General features: G+C 36.4%; 1 protein-coding gene across 1 annotated transcript in view; it reads right to left on the reverse strand.

Moving 5' to 3' along the window:
- The window catches only part of KCNH8 (potassium voltage-gated channel subfamily H member 8), a gene marked incomplete at its 5' end in the record, with an annotated part of 94,554 nt that overhangs the window by 58,092 nt on the left and 15,677 nt on the right, over positions 1-20,785 (reverse strand). Inside the window, 3 exons of the mRNA XM_085308248.1 lie at positions 12,824-13,031; positions 16,453-16,494; positions 18,626-18,783. Coding sequence (XP_085164374.1) covers positions 12,824-13,031; positions 16,453-16,494; positions 18,626-18,783 — 408 coding nt within the window. The remainder of the gene's footprint in view (positions 1-12,823; positions 13,032-16,452; positions 16,495-18,625; positions 18,784-20,785) is intronic.

A 20,785-nucleotide genomic window follows, 5' to 3' on the forward strand; every position in this document is an offset into this window, starting at 1 on the left:
GATGTTGAAGTGTACCCAGATTTGAAAAGGAAAATCAGAAACAGAGAGTATTTTGCTTTAGGGTTAAAATAATACTAAATCATATTAAAATAATACTAAATTGAGAATTTATAAGGTAAAAAGACTTGATACAAAAAAGGAATAAAAGGCAAAGAGGAAAGCTAATGCCTCAATAATAAAACATGTTATAGGAATTCTGAAAATAAAACTTCTGTGTTTGCAGACCTGGTAGGTTTTTTTGAAACGTATGMTATAAGGAAAATCTAAGCCTTTTAAACTAAAACTATATTAGATCTGACAGTGCAAAATGATTTAGACTAGCTAGGCATAATTATTTTTACAAAATTTGGTTTATGTAAAATTTTACAGAATGTAGAATGCTACAACTTACTCTTACAACTTCATATACATTTCTTTCACTGAAGGTAGTTAGCAGTCCACTTTAAGAACTATCACCCAAAAGTACAAAATAAGTATGCATATTTTCCAAGGTAGSTGAAAATGGAACAGAGTCTTTAAAGAAAAGACTCTTGAACAGTTTCTTCATTTTAAAATGGAAATCATTTCTATTCTGGTAGCAGTAACACCCTTCTTTCATCAAGTGCCTGCTCTGCTAAAGGGCAGGAAAAGGCTGAACAAATAAAAAGTAGGAATATACATCAAGGACATTTCTAGATTTAAAATGTAAAGCATGTTTGCACTGTGGAAGAAAATAACAAGAAAAAATAGCAATGTTCGGCACTGCGGGATCTAGCACTCCAGCACCTTAGGATCTCTAGCTATGTGGAGGGGCTAGGAGAGGCAGTCTATGGGGCAGTACAGTCAAATATTGAAATGGCAGATGAAAAGGTTTCAAAAGGTATCCCAAGGGCTGTCTGGATTTAGGCTGGTTTAATATACTGTAATTTGTACAGCCAGGCCAGGAATTCTGAAGCCAAAGCAGTAACTTCCTATGACCCAATGCGTAAAACACACTTTACAGGTGTACAAAATGCTATAAAGCTGTCCAAGAAGGGTAGTGTAATGCTGGGACAGGTTACCTGGAGAGGTGGAGGAATCMGTCCTGTTCCAAGGAGCTGGTTGGACTAGAGGAATCCAGAGGTTCTTTACAGCCAACACTTGAATGACGCAGACTACCACAGGTAGTGGGCAAAGAGTCTGATGAAATTTTTCACAGACTGAGCAAGATTTCTGCATCTCATATTTGCAACTTTGAACAATTTGCACTCAGTGTAATTCAAGTGCATCTGTACCGGAAGCTATGTGGAAAGATCACAGGGTCATTTTACCTCTCGTGACTATTACCTCTCATGGTGTTTGCACTGAGCAAATTTACTCTCCACATGTTGCACCGAGAATTTTTATTATGCTTTGAGAAATTGGTCCAGATACAGCTTTTCCACTGAGATAAACACTGCTTGTGGAATTAATGGCTGATATTCAGGTAAACTGCGGTTACCTGTGGACATAGCAAGACATTTTCAACTTTGACAGATTCAGGGGCTCCATCCACATACTAGATTTTTATTTTTCTCTTTAAAAAAGTATATAAAAAATTTGATCCTGTATAAAAACCCTGGAAATGTATTAACAGTTACACAAAAACCTCACATCCGCTTCAATAAAGGCATTTGCATCCTTTTAATMACATTTTAATCATTGCCAGGCTAAAGGAGTTCACTGGTCTACACAAAGCTAATCTACCATTCTTACAACAGTCTATGTCTTAATATCACACATTAAATCTGCACTAAACTTTAAAGTTTTTGTTTCACAATATTTGCCCAAAGCAATATAAGCTTAGTAAAAAATTGTATACAGAACATCTCCCTGCCAGGAATGTGAARACTGCACAGGTGCTAAAGTCTCTTAAAAATGTATTAGTGCAGTTCAGAGAAAATTATAATGAAAATAATTGAACCTGCCTTGAGTATGAGATATTTCTTTCCAACTTATGTCATATTGGCGCCTATATTCTGATGAGCTAGTGGAGTGCTCTCCATTTCAGTGTATCTGATCAGGTGAGAGTAGGGCTGTGAAATTCATTAAAATACACTTTAAAGGTCCTGCTTTTTTGTTGGAAGAAGGGTTACTTTAAAACAGTTTCAGTCTGAGACAAAAAGATCAGAACTGTTAGACAAAAATATTGTGGCCAGAATCATCTTTTCCATTGTTAGGAACAGAAAAAAAAAAAAAAAAAGCCAGAATCATCTTTTCCATTGTTAGGAACAAAAAAAAAAAAAAAAAAAAAAAAAAAAAAAAAGATCAGCTGTGAATTAGGCTAAACCATTGGGCCAAGTCCAATGACTATAATGTTAAGAGAAAGAAAGAGAGTTTGTAGTCTGACTCATAGCAAAAGTACTTATGTGTGGGACTTCATGCAAGAAAAAAAATCTAATTTATGCAAAAGATTTAGTAAAAACAGGAAATTACTTCTCATGGAAAATTCTGATATTTCAAACATCTTTTTTCAGCTGGAAAATGTTGAAAAGTCAGAAGAGTAAACACACAAAAAAAAAAAGTAAAGTTAACAAACGTTTGAGCCGTGAAACTGTCACAGCGTGGCGTACTCCGGCGCTGGGGCGAGCTCAGCCGAGCTGGGTTGGCAGCTGTAGCTCAGCCCTCGCTGCAGTTCGTGTACGTGCCCCATCGTCCTCCAAATACGGGATTATTTTTCTGGATTGCAGACACAATGGGGTGCTGCAGCCCTGGAGCATCTAGTGACTGTTAAGATGGTTCAGTCAGAAGGCAAAGTATGGTGTGAAGGAAAATGTATTTTAATCAACAAACTGAGGCTATAGAAAGGAACAGCAGGGAAGAAAAAGGGAATAAAATCTATCAAGCCCCAGAGCATCTGAGRAGCACGTTAATGTTAAACTGAACACAAGGGAGGTGTTTCAGGCGAGTTCAGCAAACAACACTGCTTTGGCACAGCTCCACCAACACCTCAGTGCTTCAGTTCTTCAAATGCAAGRCTGAATGACTCCCTCAAAAATTCTCAAATTTATATTATAATTCTTGACAAMGTTTGGTATACACTGGTCTGAAACAAGGTATATAAACACAAAAAATATTTCCTAGACAGGACGTATTTTACATATAAGGCAGGCTGAAAGAAAGGGTCAAGTTTAAAGGTGAGAGTCCACGAGGCCTTCATTTGTAAGTGTTGGTGTTTAACACGTGAGGACAGGTTTCTATATACACTTCTAGCACATATCCAGGTGAACACAGCTGTGTGTGTAAAATCCATTTTTACTAATTATTTTTCTCTGTGTTGGTTATAACAGATTGACACACAAATGAAAAAACCTCTGCTCATATTGTACCCAAAATTGTGGGCAGTTATGATGATATACAAATAGGAAAAGCCTGGATTTTCTCTTAAAAATAGATGACCTTTCTCAGCCTAATTCAAAAGTGTAGTTCAGTCAGAMAAAAAAAAAAGATTTTTTTCTTAACTATTTCTCACTGTAAGTTTCCCCAAACCATCTCTCAAATATATCCTATACCAGAATTGTTTTAATAATTCAGATGAGGTATCCAGCAAACTAAAGAAATGTTCAATGGTTGTTCTGAAACAAATAAATACACTTATTCACTGTAGATTCTTCCTGATTATACTGAATTTAACTATTTCAGTTATTGCAAGATTGGAAATTATGTGCCACAAATATTAATTCATGGAAAATGTATTCATTTTGCAATATATGAAATACATTTCTTGTATCGAAGGTTAAATTTTAAGGCAATCCAAACATCCATGAAAATATTGAAAAATTTTCAAGAAAAGTCATTTTCCTGTGGTATTAAATTCCTGTTTCAAGTGTCTTAAAATATTTCATCATTGTGAAATGCTTCAGTATCACAGTATTTCCTTTTCTTTTACAGAAAATGTAAAATGTAATAAATATGATTTATAATTATTGGTGAGATAGGTGATTTGAAAAGTTTAATAGCTTCAAAGTGGTTGTCTTATTTAAGTCAATGGGTTTATTCCTAATTATTATTCATGCATTACAGTCCAAGGGCTAATTATTTTTCTGTAATTGCTGCAGGGAATAACCCAAACTGGCTGGCTGAGTCACTAAGATAGTGACTCCAAAAAATATTTTACTAGAGTTATAGCCATCAACCATTTCCTTCGTATATTAATTCAAAATGAATTTTCAGCTGATTAATTCACTTTTTTCCTCCCTTAGACATCAGAAATAGACAGGTGAACAGACATATGCATATTCCACGCAAGAAAAGGACCTTCAGTACCATTGCCCGCCGTTCAGCAGAGCCTTACAATGCATTTACTAAAGTGAAGATGGCAGTGCTCAGGAAAGATACAGTTATTTCTATTCCTTCTTTTAAAATAATGGCCTCTTTAAAAGATTAGAAAGGATCACAGATCCGAAGTAACAGGTACTGTTGTTTGTGATTGCAAAAAAAAAAAAAAAATAAAAATACGAATAATCAAAAACATAATGAGCATACTGATATGGAGATGAAAATCAAACATTCAGGTACAGTGATGACAGATTGAGATGAATGACTGATTACAGCTAGTGAGTGATGGTCTATGCAATTTAGTCAGCATGAAGTTCATTGCTCTTCTGCAAGGTTTCATAATTCTCTACATGCCAGCTCTCACCTGACGGATGTGTGTGTATGGAATAGTGAAGCTGGCCCAGTATTTTATGCTAGAATAAAGCTTTTATGGCCAAGAGTCTTGGAAATTTATAAGTATTTTCATAAGCTGTGAAGAGGATCCATCTATGAATGCAACAACAACAAAAAACCACACTAAACCATTATTCCCACACCCCGGACATACAYGATCAAAATGGACCTGGGAGTGCAWGAACATTTCTCTTGCCAGCAGAGCGGGAGCAGACATAAGCTGCAGCCATCCTCAAGACTCCAGTCACAGTAATCTTAACTCTTAATAAACTGAACTTGTTGAAACTACTGGAGTTGGTTTGGTCCAGACTCAAACTCCTGGAGGTAAGCCTGGAATCCAGAAATATGTACAGTTATCCACAGGCACAGACCAGTTAYATGACCTGAGTCAAAAAATGACCGTTCCTTAGTTTTCTTCCCTGTGTGTTATGCTAGCTGATCTTCTGATAGCCCCAAACTCTGGAGTTCTGTGATCACTCAGAATCTTGTCTTTCACAGTTTTTTGAAATTAGGTTCCTTGATATGAAAAGTGCTAAGAGTGTGTTTCAAATAGGAACTTTAGAGGGTTAAAAAGCAGACCAAAAACTGTACATTTAAAAAATCTCATTATTTTCATACTTCTTTTTGTTCTGCTGTTTGAGTGCTTGGGTTTGATAAAAACTACTCAAATCACATTCAAAGACAATATTAAGTTTCTAACAGAAGAAAATTCCGTATAGAGGTAAAGCTGGAATGATCCGAGTGAATGACATTTTATTAATAATTAAGGCAGTGCATATAAGAAAAAGGAAAACAAAAAAAWTCCTAAGCTCTTCGTTATCAACTTTCTTGTCACTTGTAGCAAATCATTTAACTCCTTTGCAAAGGCTTTGTGATGCATGAATATTTACCTACTTCCATTATGAGAATTAATATCATTTTAAAATACAAAGAATCAGGAAACTAATTGTTGTTATACCAAGTTGTATGTTATATCAACCAAGTACGGGAGTAATGACAGTTGTTTTTCCAGTATAATTTCTACTATCGCCTATTACAYGTTTATGCTGGATCCAAAAGCAGCAGAAACATTTCTGGCTCATTGAAATATAGTGTTAGATAAAGAACTAGATATGCACATACCTAAAAATAGTCATTCCACTGAAAATAGGGTACCCTGAATACATGTACTAGTGACACAAATATCTATTCTTAAGGATATGTTTAACTCCATATATYCAGAATTTCCGGCAGAATTGCTTAGGACATCAAGAAAGCTAATGAAGTATGCCTCAGGTTTCTTAAGATCAGCTTGGGAACAGGTTTCTAGCTCTAAAAATTTCCCGAGCCATAAAATTGAAGAGAATCCCACTAAGAACAGAATTTAGGAGCTCAAGATCAAGAACATACCCTTAAGTTTGCATCTGAGGCTCTAGGCAGGGAAGAACAGAAGTTCATCCCAACCAGCCAACTTCTGCATAGGGCCAGAAGTGCACTGTCTCGACATGAACTTCTCTCACAGCTACATCCAGTGGAGGTCCCTCAGCCACCTTGTCCTATGTATAAAACCCCAGAAGGGCTCAATAAGGAAGGCATATGTACACTCATGCTCTTTCTTTCTCACTCACCCCATACAGCTCTAGTCAATTCAATTGCAGAAGGAGGATTGTGTGAACTGTTCTTTCCCCTAATACCTCACTGGTATAAGGAAATGTGAAATACTCTGATCTCTGCTCTCCTCAGCCTAAGAGAGTCCAAACCTTCACATCTAGCTCTGGCATTGACCGCGTGTCCGTTGAAGTCTAGTCAGTTTAAGGAAAGAAAATGAAGCCCTCAAAGACATTTGGTTTGTACATTCCTGTCTTCCGTACCTTACTCACATGTTCCTATGCCCAAGCTATTCTGCTAAAGGGAAGGAAAATTCAATAACAATATCTCTTCCTCTCTGCAGCCAAAAGAAATCARTGGCTTCTGTGTTGCTTTTCAGCAGAATAGCCTCCTTCACGTCTGTACTCTAGATTCAGGTRACACCAAGCTGCTTGTGCAGAACAGGAAGAGAGTGCAAACCACTGCACAAGGTGGCAGACCTTACTAGCATAGAMGCAACACTGGGCAAACACAGTTAAATGGTCAGCAAGCTCAGCGCAGGTAGATACATGAGTTTATGTCAATACTACTAGTGAGAACTCTAATAATTGGTACATATATGTCCTCCAGCATCTGTGAAGAGGGATAATGACTTCTCTGCAACCCAAACCAAGGTGTCTAAGCCCTGAGCAAAAGGAACTGAAGATACAATCCYGTTCTCAGTATTTCATACTGGCTCCACTCAGCTGCTATGTAACTCATTTGGCACCCAAATCTCCCCATTCATTGTCATGAAAACTAATTCAGGATATAAATCCATCMCTGGGAGCCAGATATCTAAGTCCCTCTAAAGGCTCTGACTAAGTGTGTGGTAAACCAAGAGAGGAAAGCTTTATATTGCAAAGTACATGAAAGTACTATGGCGAATGAATTCTTGTTTCCAGAAGTCCTGTGGATTACAAAAGTAACAAGAAATGAAGAAAAATCTGAAATGAAAATTGAAGTATTTTATTAAAATAAAGATTTAAATAAGYGAAGAATAATCTTTGCAGTCCTGATTTTAAAGCTCCTCCCAAAGTAAATGTATACCCTTATCTTCTGTATAAGCRCAGGTCATTTATATATATTTTTAGTTTAGTTCTGATAACTCCTACATAGATAGAATATTATAAATATTACTGTGGTTGGACTAATAAAAGGTTATAGCTGAATTTCTGGTAGACAGGAAGGAAATTTTTTTCAAGATGATTACACAAATTATACCTGACAGCTTTGACTATCTAAGGGAGGCAGTAGCCTGACTCTTGGCCTTCTCCTAATCTCCTCGCTGTATCCAAGGCAGCTGAGTTTCAACAGCTCATATGGTTCTCACAGAATGAATGTCTCTAGCAACAAAAAACATCTTCACTATTTTCTGTTTCACGTAGAGACAGATCTAAAAGGCATTTTTCATATTTGATAAGAACTTGAAGTGAGGTAGCTTGGTACATACTAATTCAAAACAGCTGACAGCCGGTAAAGACCCTATGTCGTAATCTAATATCAGTAAAACCTGTGGAAATGAGAGCCAATGTACTGAAATCAATGGAATTAGAGTTGTAGGAACAGTCAGGAGCCTAAACACAGTCTAGCCTCTATTTGGTGTCCGCTAACCAAAAATAATCTTATTTTTACAGATGGCAGAAAAGCATGCTGTGTCTCAGGTAAATACCTGTTTCACCAGAGAACAAATGAGGGGAACAATGTAGAATGTAACAGCAAGGGATTTAAAAAATGGAAAAGTAGGAAAAGGAGCCTAACACTATCTCAGGTGAGTGGAATGATCAGTCTGGTAGTCACATTTTTATCASACATTAGTCAAGCTGTTGCACATGGAAAAAGCTTTTTTTCTGAGACGKGGAAACTTGCTGAGGTAAATGTCTCAAGCACCTGACGATTCACAGTGCCCAGCTTGCATATCTTCCTCATATTCCGTGTAATCAGTTAAAATACTAATACCAGCGCTATGCAGGGAAAACAGATTTTAACACTGTGCTGCACTGGTAAATGTTGCAGTGCTACCTTCATGAATAATATTCCCAGAAACTACATCTTTCTCACTTTGCACCCAAGTGACCAAAATTTTAAAGTAATCATTATTTTAAATTATTTGTAATGAGAATGCTTTCTGAATGAGGACAAAAAAATGAAAGGAAGGCTTACAATTAGGCCCAGTAAGAGCACAGCAAATACACYTTTCTGCTCTTTGTATTTTCACAGGGAGAACTTTATCACTCCCATTGCCCCAATCCAAATGCAAATGAAGCACCTCATTTGTTTAAATTAGCCAGAGAAATAGATACCAGGAACCAAATGCTTCTCCCACTTAAGTCAAAATTCTGAGATCAGGGCTATGGTGCATATCTGATAGCACAGCAAGATCCAAAWGTATTATGTTAAAACAGTGCAGCTTTAAAATGTTGGGAAGACCTTGATCTTGATTCAGTGCTACAAGCTTTCTGGAGAAACACTAAATRGAGGAAGGATGTTGAAAAAACTTTCTTCCTTCCTCTACCTTCCAACCAAAAATAGATTCACAAGTAAAAAGTAAAGAAATCTTGGTTTTGTTCCTGGCACAGTTTTTCCTCCTTAGAGCAGATCTTCAGCTGGATGCTAGCTGAACACTATTCTTCACCCACCAGAGAACAACAGAAAGCATACTTTCTTTTTAATGTTSTTTTTAACAAAAAAGTAAAGGAGTGATATTTCTGGGTTGATTTTTTCAAATGTTGTCAATTAGAAGGCCTCCTAATTCCTGCAAAGGAGTTTGATTAAGGTCTATTAATGGAAACTGAATATCCAGTTTGGGTATTACTGTATCAAAACTAAAAAGTCTGACAATGAAAATCTGTTAATACCAAATTAAGGATCATGCTCTATTGTCTTACTTGCACTAAGTAGTCAGTTTCAAATACTCAARTTCCTTTTGCTCTTCTTTGAATTCTTACCACCTTGTCTATATCTTTATTAAAATATGCTATCCAAAACCATACAAAAAAACTTCAGCTGAGGCCTTGGCACAAGAGAACAGAATGCCTCCTTTGTTTTTCCATAGCACTACTTTTATTACCGACTGAAGCAAGATTTTTCCTATTTGTATTATTCAGTTTGTGAATCAYTGTAAAATCCAAATCTCACTTTTCTTGGCTAAATCACTCTTGGCCCATACTTTTCTCCCCTCAATACATCTCCTACATGGATGCTGTGAGGTATATGGTGTGAGACTGACGTAGCACTCTCACCACTTGAAGTTTCCCTACGATTAAAAGAAATGATAGCTAAAATTCATCATCTGTAGACCATCAGAGTACCAAAAAMTGCAACAAGCAGAGGGCCAAGACCTAGCTTCATTGTGTTTCACCAGCAAGTAACTTGTATGTAGAGAGCAATAAGATTTGCCTAGTTTGACTGAAGAAATGACACAATCTTTTATTACTGATCATACACGTGGCACATAGGTTTAAACTTCATAGGTCCTTTTTTTTTTTTTTTTTTTTTTTTTTTTGCCTATTTCCAATATTTTAACCTTCTAGAACTCTTCTCCTTAGAAAGCAAAACAGAAAACTAGCCCCCAAATGCTTTACTTAGTACTAGAAAGAACTGTAGAAATAACCATACTGACAGATACAGAGCTAATATCTCATCATCTGGATTTGCTGGGCAATAATGTATGAGCTTGCTGAGCAGGAGTCATTGCAATGCAATTTTATTATATATTTATAGTATCTAAATATTTCAGAGTCTATCCATGAAGGTGATAGAAAGACTTTCCAGAGGAAAATGCAGAAGCACACTTTCTTTGGGGGAAAAAAATCCCTTTCAGGCTGTAAGCTCAACAATCAAGCAGTTTTTCCAGGTAAGGAGGCTAAACACTAAGAGCACACACCTTTAAGAAGTGCTTCAGTCCTTGTACAGGTGCATTGCCTGTGGCTGCCCAGGAAACAGTGAYGAGTCTCATGGTGAGACAAGCCAACACTGAGAGGTTGTCAAGAAGCTGTTCCCACCTTGGGCCTCCACTAGTCCACTCCACTTGATCAATATGAGAAAAGCTAGTTACAAAGCTAGCATGCTTCGTTGAGACCCACACGGGAGTCCTGTAAAGGGGTTCTCTTCTGGACATGCTGGGCTCTGTTTTAATGAGGCTCTTGGTACATTTGATTGGCATTTGAATTTGATTTCAGTGATGTTGTCATYATCCAAGAGAAAACAAAACTGAAGGGTGAAGGTCAATGTTTTTGTAGCAATAACTGCCACGAGCTCTGGGGAAGAGGGAGGATTTCCTGAATCCAGCCTTGGAGCAGGCAAAAGGCAGAGGGGTGGGCTGCCAGGAGGCAGGGAGGCAGCTTGTCCCCATCACTCTTGCTGCACTGTTTTGAGATCGGCTATCATTGGTGGCCTAAATAATCTGAAAACGTTTCTTCATGACTGCTTACTGTCAGACTGACTCTTTTTGTTATTATTATTTTTGGATTTGTTTTTCTGTCATCAATATTTGACCAATTTGGGCACAGTGGGCTTTCTTTGTATTGTCTCCCCTACAGCTGCAGTCCTTTCTTTGTGCGGTTTGCACGCTGCAGGTCACAGAATGGGTTTATAAAAGCAAGGAAAATAATGATAATAAAAAAACCCTAGAAGAATAAAGACTCCCCAGAGCTTYCAGTAACCCACAGGTAAACTGGAGAGGTRTATTTAATAGATCTTCTTTCTCCTTTTCCTCTTTCTGATCCAACATCCTCACCTAGAAGAAGGTCAGGCACTTTTAATGTATCTGTTATTTTTYCTTCAGACTTACTAGTATTCAGTCTCTAATGAGGTTAAGGAAGAAGTAAGAAATTAAAGGAGATAAGAATAGGTGATATGATAGTTCAAATTCACCTTACTGAGCCCTTGGTCACAGGTGATTGCTTCATGCCTCCACCAAACATTTTTCCTGACAGGAACACATATCTCACTATTAGGTAGCTCATTTATGAAAARTATGCACACTTCTTTTTTTCTCACAGATTACATACATAGTCTAAATTATTCRTGCTCTTTTAATTGTGTCTTTAGTACTTAGCAGCATAAAGAAAACTAGCTCAGTTTTCTTCYTCCAGTCAATTTTATCGCTGGTCTTGTTTCCTCTCCTGTTTAAATTAACACATAATGGGTTTTAGGCTAAAGGTAAGTACACCTAGAATCAAAATGATGAAATATAAAGAAACAAAAAGAAAAAGAAGAAAAGAGGATGAYTGATATTGATATGCCAGTTGAGAAAAAGAGCAGAAGAAATTCACCTGAGCAGAAAAGCTGTAATGACCTATGAAAGTGTAGCCAGGTACTGCTCTATCAGGTAGCATATTTTCAACAGTATACAAGTACCTAAGAGTGTCAGGCTCATATATAAGATATATTGTTTTCCCATTGCACCATCATACATGGGTGCAATAGTTAATAATAATACTAAAGCTTAAAGAAAAAAAGAAAGTTTTGAAATTTAAAGAATCAATCTGAAACAGAATCAGAGAAATCAAACAGGCTAACAGGGGACTAAAAGCAGGATTAAATACGAAACGTCCAAGAACCTTCTATCCATTGATAAATGCCTCTTCTCCAGTAGAACAGCAAAACCTTCAAACCAATCAGACAAACAATATTTTTGAAAACAGTTTTTAATACAAAGCATTTTAGATCCTATCTCTTTCAGCAAGTAATGTGCAGCAAGCAATAATTAGCATACTTGAGGGAATCCCTCTGTGGAAAACTTGCATAATTCATAAAACCAGGATGAATGTTCTCATCTAATCTTTTGCACTGTCTGGCCCTGTCCTGTTCGAKTCTTCAATTTGCCCCAAATAGGTTCACTTTTAAAAATGTCATTTCTACTTTTTCCATTTCTGTTCCATTTTTAATCTTTTTTTCTGGATTGTGCTGAAATTCAGAGAACAAATATCTTTAATAAAAGATTACTCACACACTGGCATTTATTTCCTATTGAATACTTCTGTTGCCACATTAGACACAAATAATTTGGGCAGCTCCTTCACTACAAGTTTAAAGCAGCCAATGATCTTTAAAACAAGACCAAAATACCTTCCACCTCTCCCCCCAAGTCACTCTTCCCCACTGAAAATGAATCATCCAAACAARATTCATATGTCAAAGTTCAAACACTTAAAGATTAAAGGAGAATAACTATTTCTTGTCTAAGTAGATAGAAACAATTCTCCATTTACAGTTTCAGTCAAGACTTCTCAAGATTTAAATTTTCACAGTCTTGAGAAACATAGATTGCATTATATCTATACGTGTTTATATTGAGTCAAAATTCAGAGCGAAAATTTCCATACTTTAATTGTTATGTAGTTAACTTTAAAGAAATATATACATGCAACATACAACCTTACTTGCTAGAAATTAGAGGACTTGAGCAGTTCCTTGCCTCTACAAGTAGCACTAAACAAAAGCTCAGTAGTTAAACTGAAAAGGACACAATGAATGGCTTATAGATCTATGTGTATATGTATACACACACACACACATATATATGTATGCAAGAAAGAGAACTTACCTATGTCCCAGGTAAGGGGATTATTCTGCTCCATCTCCCTTTTCCCAATGACATACCAAATGCAGGCCATCCAGTGAGCAAGCAAGGCAAACATGGACATAAGAAGCGTAAGAACAATTGTGCTGTGCTGAGAGTAACGATCCAACTTCTGGAGGAGACGCAAGAGGCGTAACAACCGGACAGTCTTTAGGAGGTGGACAAGAGAAACCTGGGAGAACATAGAGAAAAATCAAGTAGTCAGCATTTGAATTCTATTACACAGTTCTTGTGCTTCAATGAAAGGAAACTCCATCTTCTAAAACTCCACAAATTTTTGCCTTCACTTAGTTACTTAGCTGCGTATTATGGTYAGTCTAAATCTTAAGACAGCAGAAAATGGCAAAGCTGATATAGTTAAAAAAAAAGTGTTTATTTCTGCTGTATTCGGTACATAGGTATACATATATATATATACACATACATGTTTAGTGTTTCTGATTTTAACCAAAAACATCTGGAATACTGGGAAATCTTTCCTTTTGCCTTTTTTTGATCCAAAGTCTCTTATTTTGGATTTAACTTAAAATTTTGTGTTTTTGCACAAATAGCTACTTCTCCACTCTAGAATAAAAAACTTAATTGTCAAACTCACCAAGGTTCATTTGATTCCAGTACGAAACCACAAAATAACTATTCTCAGACACACAATTTTTATCATCGTTTTCAGTTTCTGCTAACAGCCAAATAGTAGGCACAACACAATTTAAGTACCTATGAGATGACACCAGCTGGATAATTAAGCTTAGAAAAGCAATAACATGGTGCTGACATTTTGAAGAATAAGGAAGCAGAGAGATCACTGCAGAACTCAGATTTGTTCTTCAGATTTAAACCTGTGTTCAGGGAACTGGATATGTTTTACTGCTGCAGACTAAGTTGAAGTCCAAAAGGGCTTTTATTAAGTCTCCTGAAGAGATCCTTATGTAAAAGAAAGTGTTGATTTTCAAGTGTATGTTGCTAAAACAGCGCCTGTTCTGCTTAGCAAACTACCTGTGTATCAGCTTAGGAGGTCTGTGGGCACTGACTCCGCAGAGAAGATGCAGTGTTATTCAGCAGTGCCCAAAGTCAGTAGTCCCTTGACCCTCCCAGCCCCTCCAGAGCATCCTCCAACCTACATCCACCCAGGAACCTGCACCACAACTCATTTTACATGGAATATACTTGGCCCGTGTTTCACTTGTTGGATAGAGTTAGCAAACAACATGCAGAGTAGAACATTTTTCATTTACTTTTTCCAAGATCAAACAGGCACAATTGTCGTTAACAATAATAATCTTTTCCCTCATTAATGATAATGAGATGTTAGGTTTAATGCTTACTGGACGTCTGACTGATACAGGATACATACATCAATTGACTGAAAGAAAAATAACATCAAACTTCACGTCTTCTGACAGCACTTGCAGACCACAGTAATGAGCTCTCTGAAAAGAAATTCTAAAAGCACAGCTGGATCAACAGCCTTTTGTTTTCACTAATCCAGAATAATGTGAAGCATTTCTGTTTCTATTACCAAAATGATATTCTGAAATCTTAATTTCACTGGTGTGAATTCTTTCACAGAAGTTCAGGTTGATTGATAAATTATGACATGGGGAGTATTTTAGATTTTTTTCATGACATACTCAACCAATCATTGACTTTATTCCAATTTAAAAAATTTCAAGATTAAGTGGCAACCCTGTAAAAAGAAGAAACCCAGCCCTGCCACCTACGAACATTCCCTTTATTTTGTCCTACAGTTTAGATAAGCATAAGGAACCCTCTTGTAAGCTTCTTCTTTTTGTGCAGTATTCACTGCCTATTATTTCAATTTTTTCTTTAAATTCTCTATTTTTACATTATCTTTGTCCTCCACTTGGCTCACTCCTTTGCTTTCCAATTCCTTCCATGCAATTCTTTCTTCTTCCTCCCTGACACAGACACATTTCTGTTTTCCTCCTCTAGCCCCATTGCTCGCCAGAGTGATTCTACCCCATGCTTATTGCCCTCAGAAGCCAGTTGCAGAGGGGTCAGTCAATACAGGGAGAAGCTGGATGGTCAGCTTCCTCGTGACTGCATTTTGGCTCTCCTTGTTGCATGCTTCACAGAAAGGGATCCCTACTCATGACTGAAACTCCAAGATGCTGTGGTAGTATATGTATGTATACACGTATGCATACATGTATGTATGTATATAATGATTATATATATGTGCCATGCCCTCCACATTGGAGCCCTTACTTTTACCAGGGTGCCTATGTCCTACTGTAGTACAAACAAATAGTGATAGCCAAGGTTATTTTTAAATCAGATTCTTATAAACAAGATATTTCTAAACAGCTGTTAAAATAATAAATGTACCCAGCCATAACTTACAGTTATAAAGCATGATAACCACTATTGCTATTTAGGTGTTACTTGCATCTAAATTGTGACTTTTTATTAAGTTACAGAATACTAATAGATATGAAAACAGTGGATCAGTTATAATATTTCTTTTTAAAGAGGAGACATATTTCATTTTAAGGCCAAAAGACTTCCTCATTTCAAAATAATTTGCTCATAAATTTGAACACAGATGTAATAAATCATGCATAATTGCATTGAATTTTCTCATTAGTCATGCCAAACACTTTTCTTCTATTGTGTCCAATCTGTCATTGGAAGACCTCAAATGCCAGCAGGCAGCTTTCTTTTCTGTGTCATAAATTTAGAAAGACAAAATGAGGAGTCAGCACTCATCATTGTGCCTATGTAGATTTTGCTTWGCCCACAGATATAAAGCCATCTAAATTTTTCATTTGGCTAATTGTTTTAGACTAGCAAGGTTAACCTTTTTCTGTCAAAATGACAGAAACAGAATTTTATCTAAAACAAATACAGAAGAAATGATAGTCCATAGCACTGAAAAGTAGTGAGAAATAAAGTTGCTACAAACTAGTGAAGGAATCTGCCTGGAGGAATCATCTCCTGCAGCAAAAAAAATAAATAATAAGTAAACATGATACCTTTTAAAAAAAGACTAGTGGCAAAGATCTTTAATGCTTTTTGTTTATTTGCTTGCTTGCTTGTTCTTCCTCCAAAAACGATTTTCTTGCTCTATGCTACCAATAGATAGGTGCAAACAAAGTCACTATAACTAGTGGTCAATAATCTGATTTTTACTTTGGCAGCATTTCATACCACATTTGCACAGATCCTGGTCTGTGGGATTCTTTATGTCAGATGGATACAAGGATGGAAGGAGCTGGGGAGCTCAGCAGGCATGGAGATTAGGAAGGAGCATGCACGAAGTCTCAAACCTCCAAAGATTCATCCATTTACTGGTAGGGCAGAGTCTCTGGAAGGTTTAAAGACAGTATGACATTTCCTAAAGGTCCCCTCTATCTTTGTTCTGAAATATCTCCAATGATGGCGACTCCACAGCTCCTTCAGGCACTCTGACTCCACAAGTCTCCAGCTAGTGGGTTACATTTTTGTGCCATACATAGTGCTTATGTATGGCACTATACCTAGCTTGCAGAATTTAGACCATCCCTAAAGTGTTGGCCTTTGTGCCGGGGCCTGGACAGCAAAGGAGTGAGATGCTCCCTGATGCCCCTTCTCACCGTTCTGTTGAGGCAACATCTGAGAGTCGATGGAGTGAAAATCTGAGAACAGATACGAGGAAATGGCTCATTAAATCAATGAAGTCCGTAAACAGTGGAATGTGATAACATCTCCCCCCACTCCTGAAACAGTTGATAGTTATTATTATCTAAACAAGTATGTTAAGCCTTGTCTTGCCACTGTGGGAAATACAGTACAGTAAGGCACTGTGTTCCCTTTGTGGAATCACACAGAAAACAACACAACTAAGTTTGGGAGGGGTGGTCGCARTGTAAGGACCTCAAATTCCTGGATTCTCTCTCAACTGTCCGAGGAAAGAGARAGTTAAGCCTTCACTCTGCTCTGTAGTGATTTTTACCGTGTAGCAGCCAGTTAACAAAGTTAAGCCAAAACAAACTAAGGAAGTAGATTATATATTGCAAAAAAAAAAAAGATCTTTAGTGAGGACTTGAACTCTTGGAKCATGCAGGAAGCTATGTCTGTCAGACATTTTTGTTTTCTAGGTCAACATATCTATTTGTTATCTATTATTTGAACTTAATTATCTCATTAAGGACCTGCTACTATCAGAGGGACATTTCAATGCCCAGGATACTCTTAGTCATTGTATTATTGATCTTGAGAAAAAAGTTAAAAGGTGGACAACAGAGGTGTATTATTATATTATAGTAGCATTTTTAGTAATGTGACTTAACTGTAAAAATAATTATGAGACAATGCTTTCTTTCACTGAATTCATTACTATATGTGTATCAGTCTTCCTGATGAATAAAAAACACTTTTTTTTTTTCTTTTTCCCTCCTTAAAGGAAAAGATCAGATCTGGCTTATTCAATGTAAATTTTTTAATAGAAATCAAACAAATTGAGTTATGCTGGCTATTTGGAGTTGTTGTAATGGTTAAATTGAGCTAGTAGTATATTTAAACAGCTTACCTACTGTTTATAAAAAAATGTGATTTAAGAATGTGGAACTACTAATTGACTGATATTAAAAGTTACTGCACTAGCATCAGATTGACAGTTCTTAACATAACAAATGAAGTGAAAAGAGAGGTCGGCTAAGGAAGAAGAACTAAATGGATTAAAGCAAAAAGGATACCTTACACAGAAGTTTTCATGACTAGTGTTTTTCAGTGGTTTTTATAAATCTATTCTAGATCTATGTGCTTATCTATAACTTACATTTAATGAAAATGAGATCAAGTAGATCTATTAATAGAAGATCACAATGCTAAGAATTAGAAAGTACATGGCTTAAAAGTTTGAGACTCTTCTGTGAACAACCTACAAAACTGAGAAATCACTGCCAACATTTTTTTCCAAAATTAAACTTTCTGACTCTGTATGTGTTTTTTTTTGTTGTTGTTTAGTAGATCCTGACTTTACTAAAGCAAATAGGCCTATCAGAGGAATAAGCTGTGTCTCAGTATAAGTAAAAAAAACCAGAAATGTAATCCATTATAACTTGTAACATTAAGTAGGATCATCAGACATCAGACTCACACATTTTTCAAAGTGGCTTAAATATTTTGTCATTAAATTCCTAACAAAGCTGAACTGAAACCAAAATCAAACAAAGTTAATGAGAATTTTAAGTAGTCATCATCTCAAATTTCATATTTGATGTATTCTGAGCTGCTTACTTGGCTGCTAAACACACAAATAAAATAGGGATAAGGATCATATATTAATATTTTCATTTGAGTGCTCACCACTGTTCCAGGGGTAATAAGAAATAAGATTGCCTGCTGAGTGAAGAATATACCCTACTGACCATAACAATGATCTACTTACGCACAATAAAAATTTATGAATCTTGGAAAACTATTAAGGATTCAAGTTATAAAGCAAAAGAGAATAAAAGTTATCTAGAATTGCATTTGGGTATACTGAGTAAAAATGAAGTTAACATAAATGCAATTGTTTATAAATTAAAGATAATTGAATGAGAAAAAATGATAAATTCATAGCTTTCAAGTAAATGAACGACCACCTTGACATCAAACCTTATAATAGCTAAATCAACATAAAAAATACATTACAAAGTATCCAATGTGAAAATACATTACATATCAACTTATTTTAGTTCATTTAGTTTTAGTCAACAGATCTGCAAAAAAACCCTACCTTCTCAAAAAAAGATCAGTTAAAAGAGTAGAGTTAGTACTTACCACAGTGACGTTGAAAGCATAAAGGAGATCAAAGGGCAGTGCAGCAATTAAATCAATGATAAACCAGGTAGTCACATAGTGGATACAAATAGATCTTGCTTCAAATATAACTTGGCCAGACTTGCTGACATATGTTGTTCGGAAATTTAAAATAATATCTGCTTGACAAAGAAGAAACTGAATCAGAGACAGTCACCTCTTAGTTCCTGGGGATGTCAATGCCCACCCCAACACTGAATGTTTTCATTATGTATGGCAAAGACCGGACAGAAAAATCTGACACATAAACCAATAAATAGATAGCAAGAGATCCACATACATACAGTTAGACCAATGGATGCACAGTTATTCTCTTCTGTAAAAGAATGTTAGCTAGAAGAACATTTCAAACATTTAATTCTCACTGATTTCAAAGGAGCTTGAATTAAAAAATGCATTGTTCTTCAATCAGTATCAAATATTTACAATTTTTTTTGCAACAGTATATTTGTGTATGGAAAATGATATGATTACTGTATATAAAGCCTATTGACATTTATTTTAAGATAAAAAGCATTAACTACTCAATTTAAATATGTTATCACAACTTAATATTAGTGATAACTGTCCTGCACAGAGGACAAGTAATGTCATCTTCAAGGATAACCACTCGTTTAGCAGCAGAAAAATGCTGAACTCACTTGAAAAAAAAAAAAAAAGGCTTTTGTGTTATGGAGGAGAGAGCAAGAACAATACTAATTTCTTGGTGGCTTGCACATTTTGCACATTCCTATCTCGTGTTCAAGGATGAATGTCTTCTAGTATGAGCTATAGTTTTGACATGTCTTGCCAAAACATGTTAACGCTCAAAGAAGAGCTAAGCTCTTGACAACAGAGTATCAATTATTTTCACATCCTACAAGATGAAGACCATAATCTGTCCTCAAGCTATGTACCCGGTTCCTACCAACATTCAAGAGAACTACTTGTATAACTTATACAGTGTCAAAGAGTGCAGCCAACCATCAAGGTTAGTATTTTACAGCAACATAATTAGCCTGCTGCCTTGCAAATTCTAATGCCTCTTCTTGAAGAGCATCTCATAAAAGAGGAAGACGTGATCCCAATTGTTAGAAAGAAATTCAGAATATAATTGACTTTTTTTTTCATCATAAAAGGCTGCAGGGTGATGGTCTTGGCAGGATCTTCATCATACTTTTACATTTAGGTTCTAAGAGGCAGCTTTCTAGATATTAGTCCAGTGTGTAATAGAGCTGTGAGCTGTTATTTATATATGTTGCCTATCACAAAGCATTAGAAGTAGGGAGCTGCTGTGCTCTCTGCCTCTGTCCACAGCAGCACCGACTCCTTTCTCTCTGCTAGGCCATGTACAAGAGCACATGCCTCCAGTGGTCTCCAATGTGGAGGTGGCAGCAGCTGCTGTTGGGGCTGGCTCTGCACCACGCTCAGGAGGGATTCCGCAGTGGCTTGGGAAGCATTTGCTGACCAAGTAGATGTTTCTTGTATCCTCTGGGGAAGAGGAGGTAAGAAAGCCAAATAGAAGCGCCAAAAGCCAGATAAAGCCTCTGGCACACCAGTGAGGTGAAGGTAAATGAAGATGAGGTCTGTCTTGTAAATGGAAGTAAACACAGAACACAAGCATTTCATAGGTTCTGTCTATTTGAAGGCTTTGTTTTCTTTTGGGCTAGAATTATTTCCTGTCTTCACAGCTAGCTTCTTGTGTTTTGTGTAAATCTGCTCCAACTCAACACATCCTTGAAATAAAGCAAGTTAGGAAGTCCTAAAGAATAACCATACCTTGCTTTTGTCTCTCTGTAATTAAAAACAGAATGAACGCTAACAGCATTGTAACTTGTATTTAATGCAAATCATGTCAGAACTAAGAAGTTTGTAGCAGGAGGATTATTATTTAATTTACTCTTCGTTTTCTTTGCAGTTTCAGTGACCTGAAAACTTCTCTTTCTGCTATGCATATGAATAAATGTCTTATTCTTGATATGCCTCTTATTYTGCATTTTTAATTCAGTGCCTGACAGATGCCTGTAATAACCAGCATGCAGGAATGAATAGACAACAAAACTGAAGGAGAGCTCTTCAAAATACCACACGCAAAGTATTGCTACCATTAAGGCCATAAAAAGAGTGTCCCTTTGTCCTATT

Source organism: Rhea americana, unplaced genomic scaffold (genome assembly GCF_003343005.1).
Source record: "Rhea americana isolate MKP2758 unplaced genomic scaffold, rheAme1 scaffold_271, whole genome shotgun sequence".
Lineage (NCBI taxonomy): Eukaryota > Metazoa > Chordata > Aves > Rheiformes > Rheidae > Rhea > Rhea americana.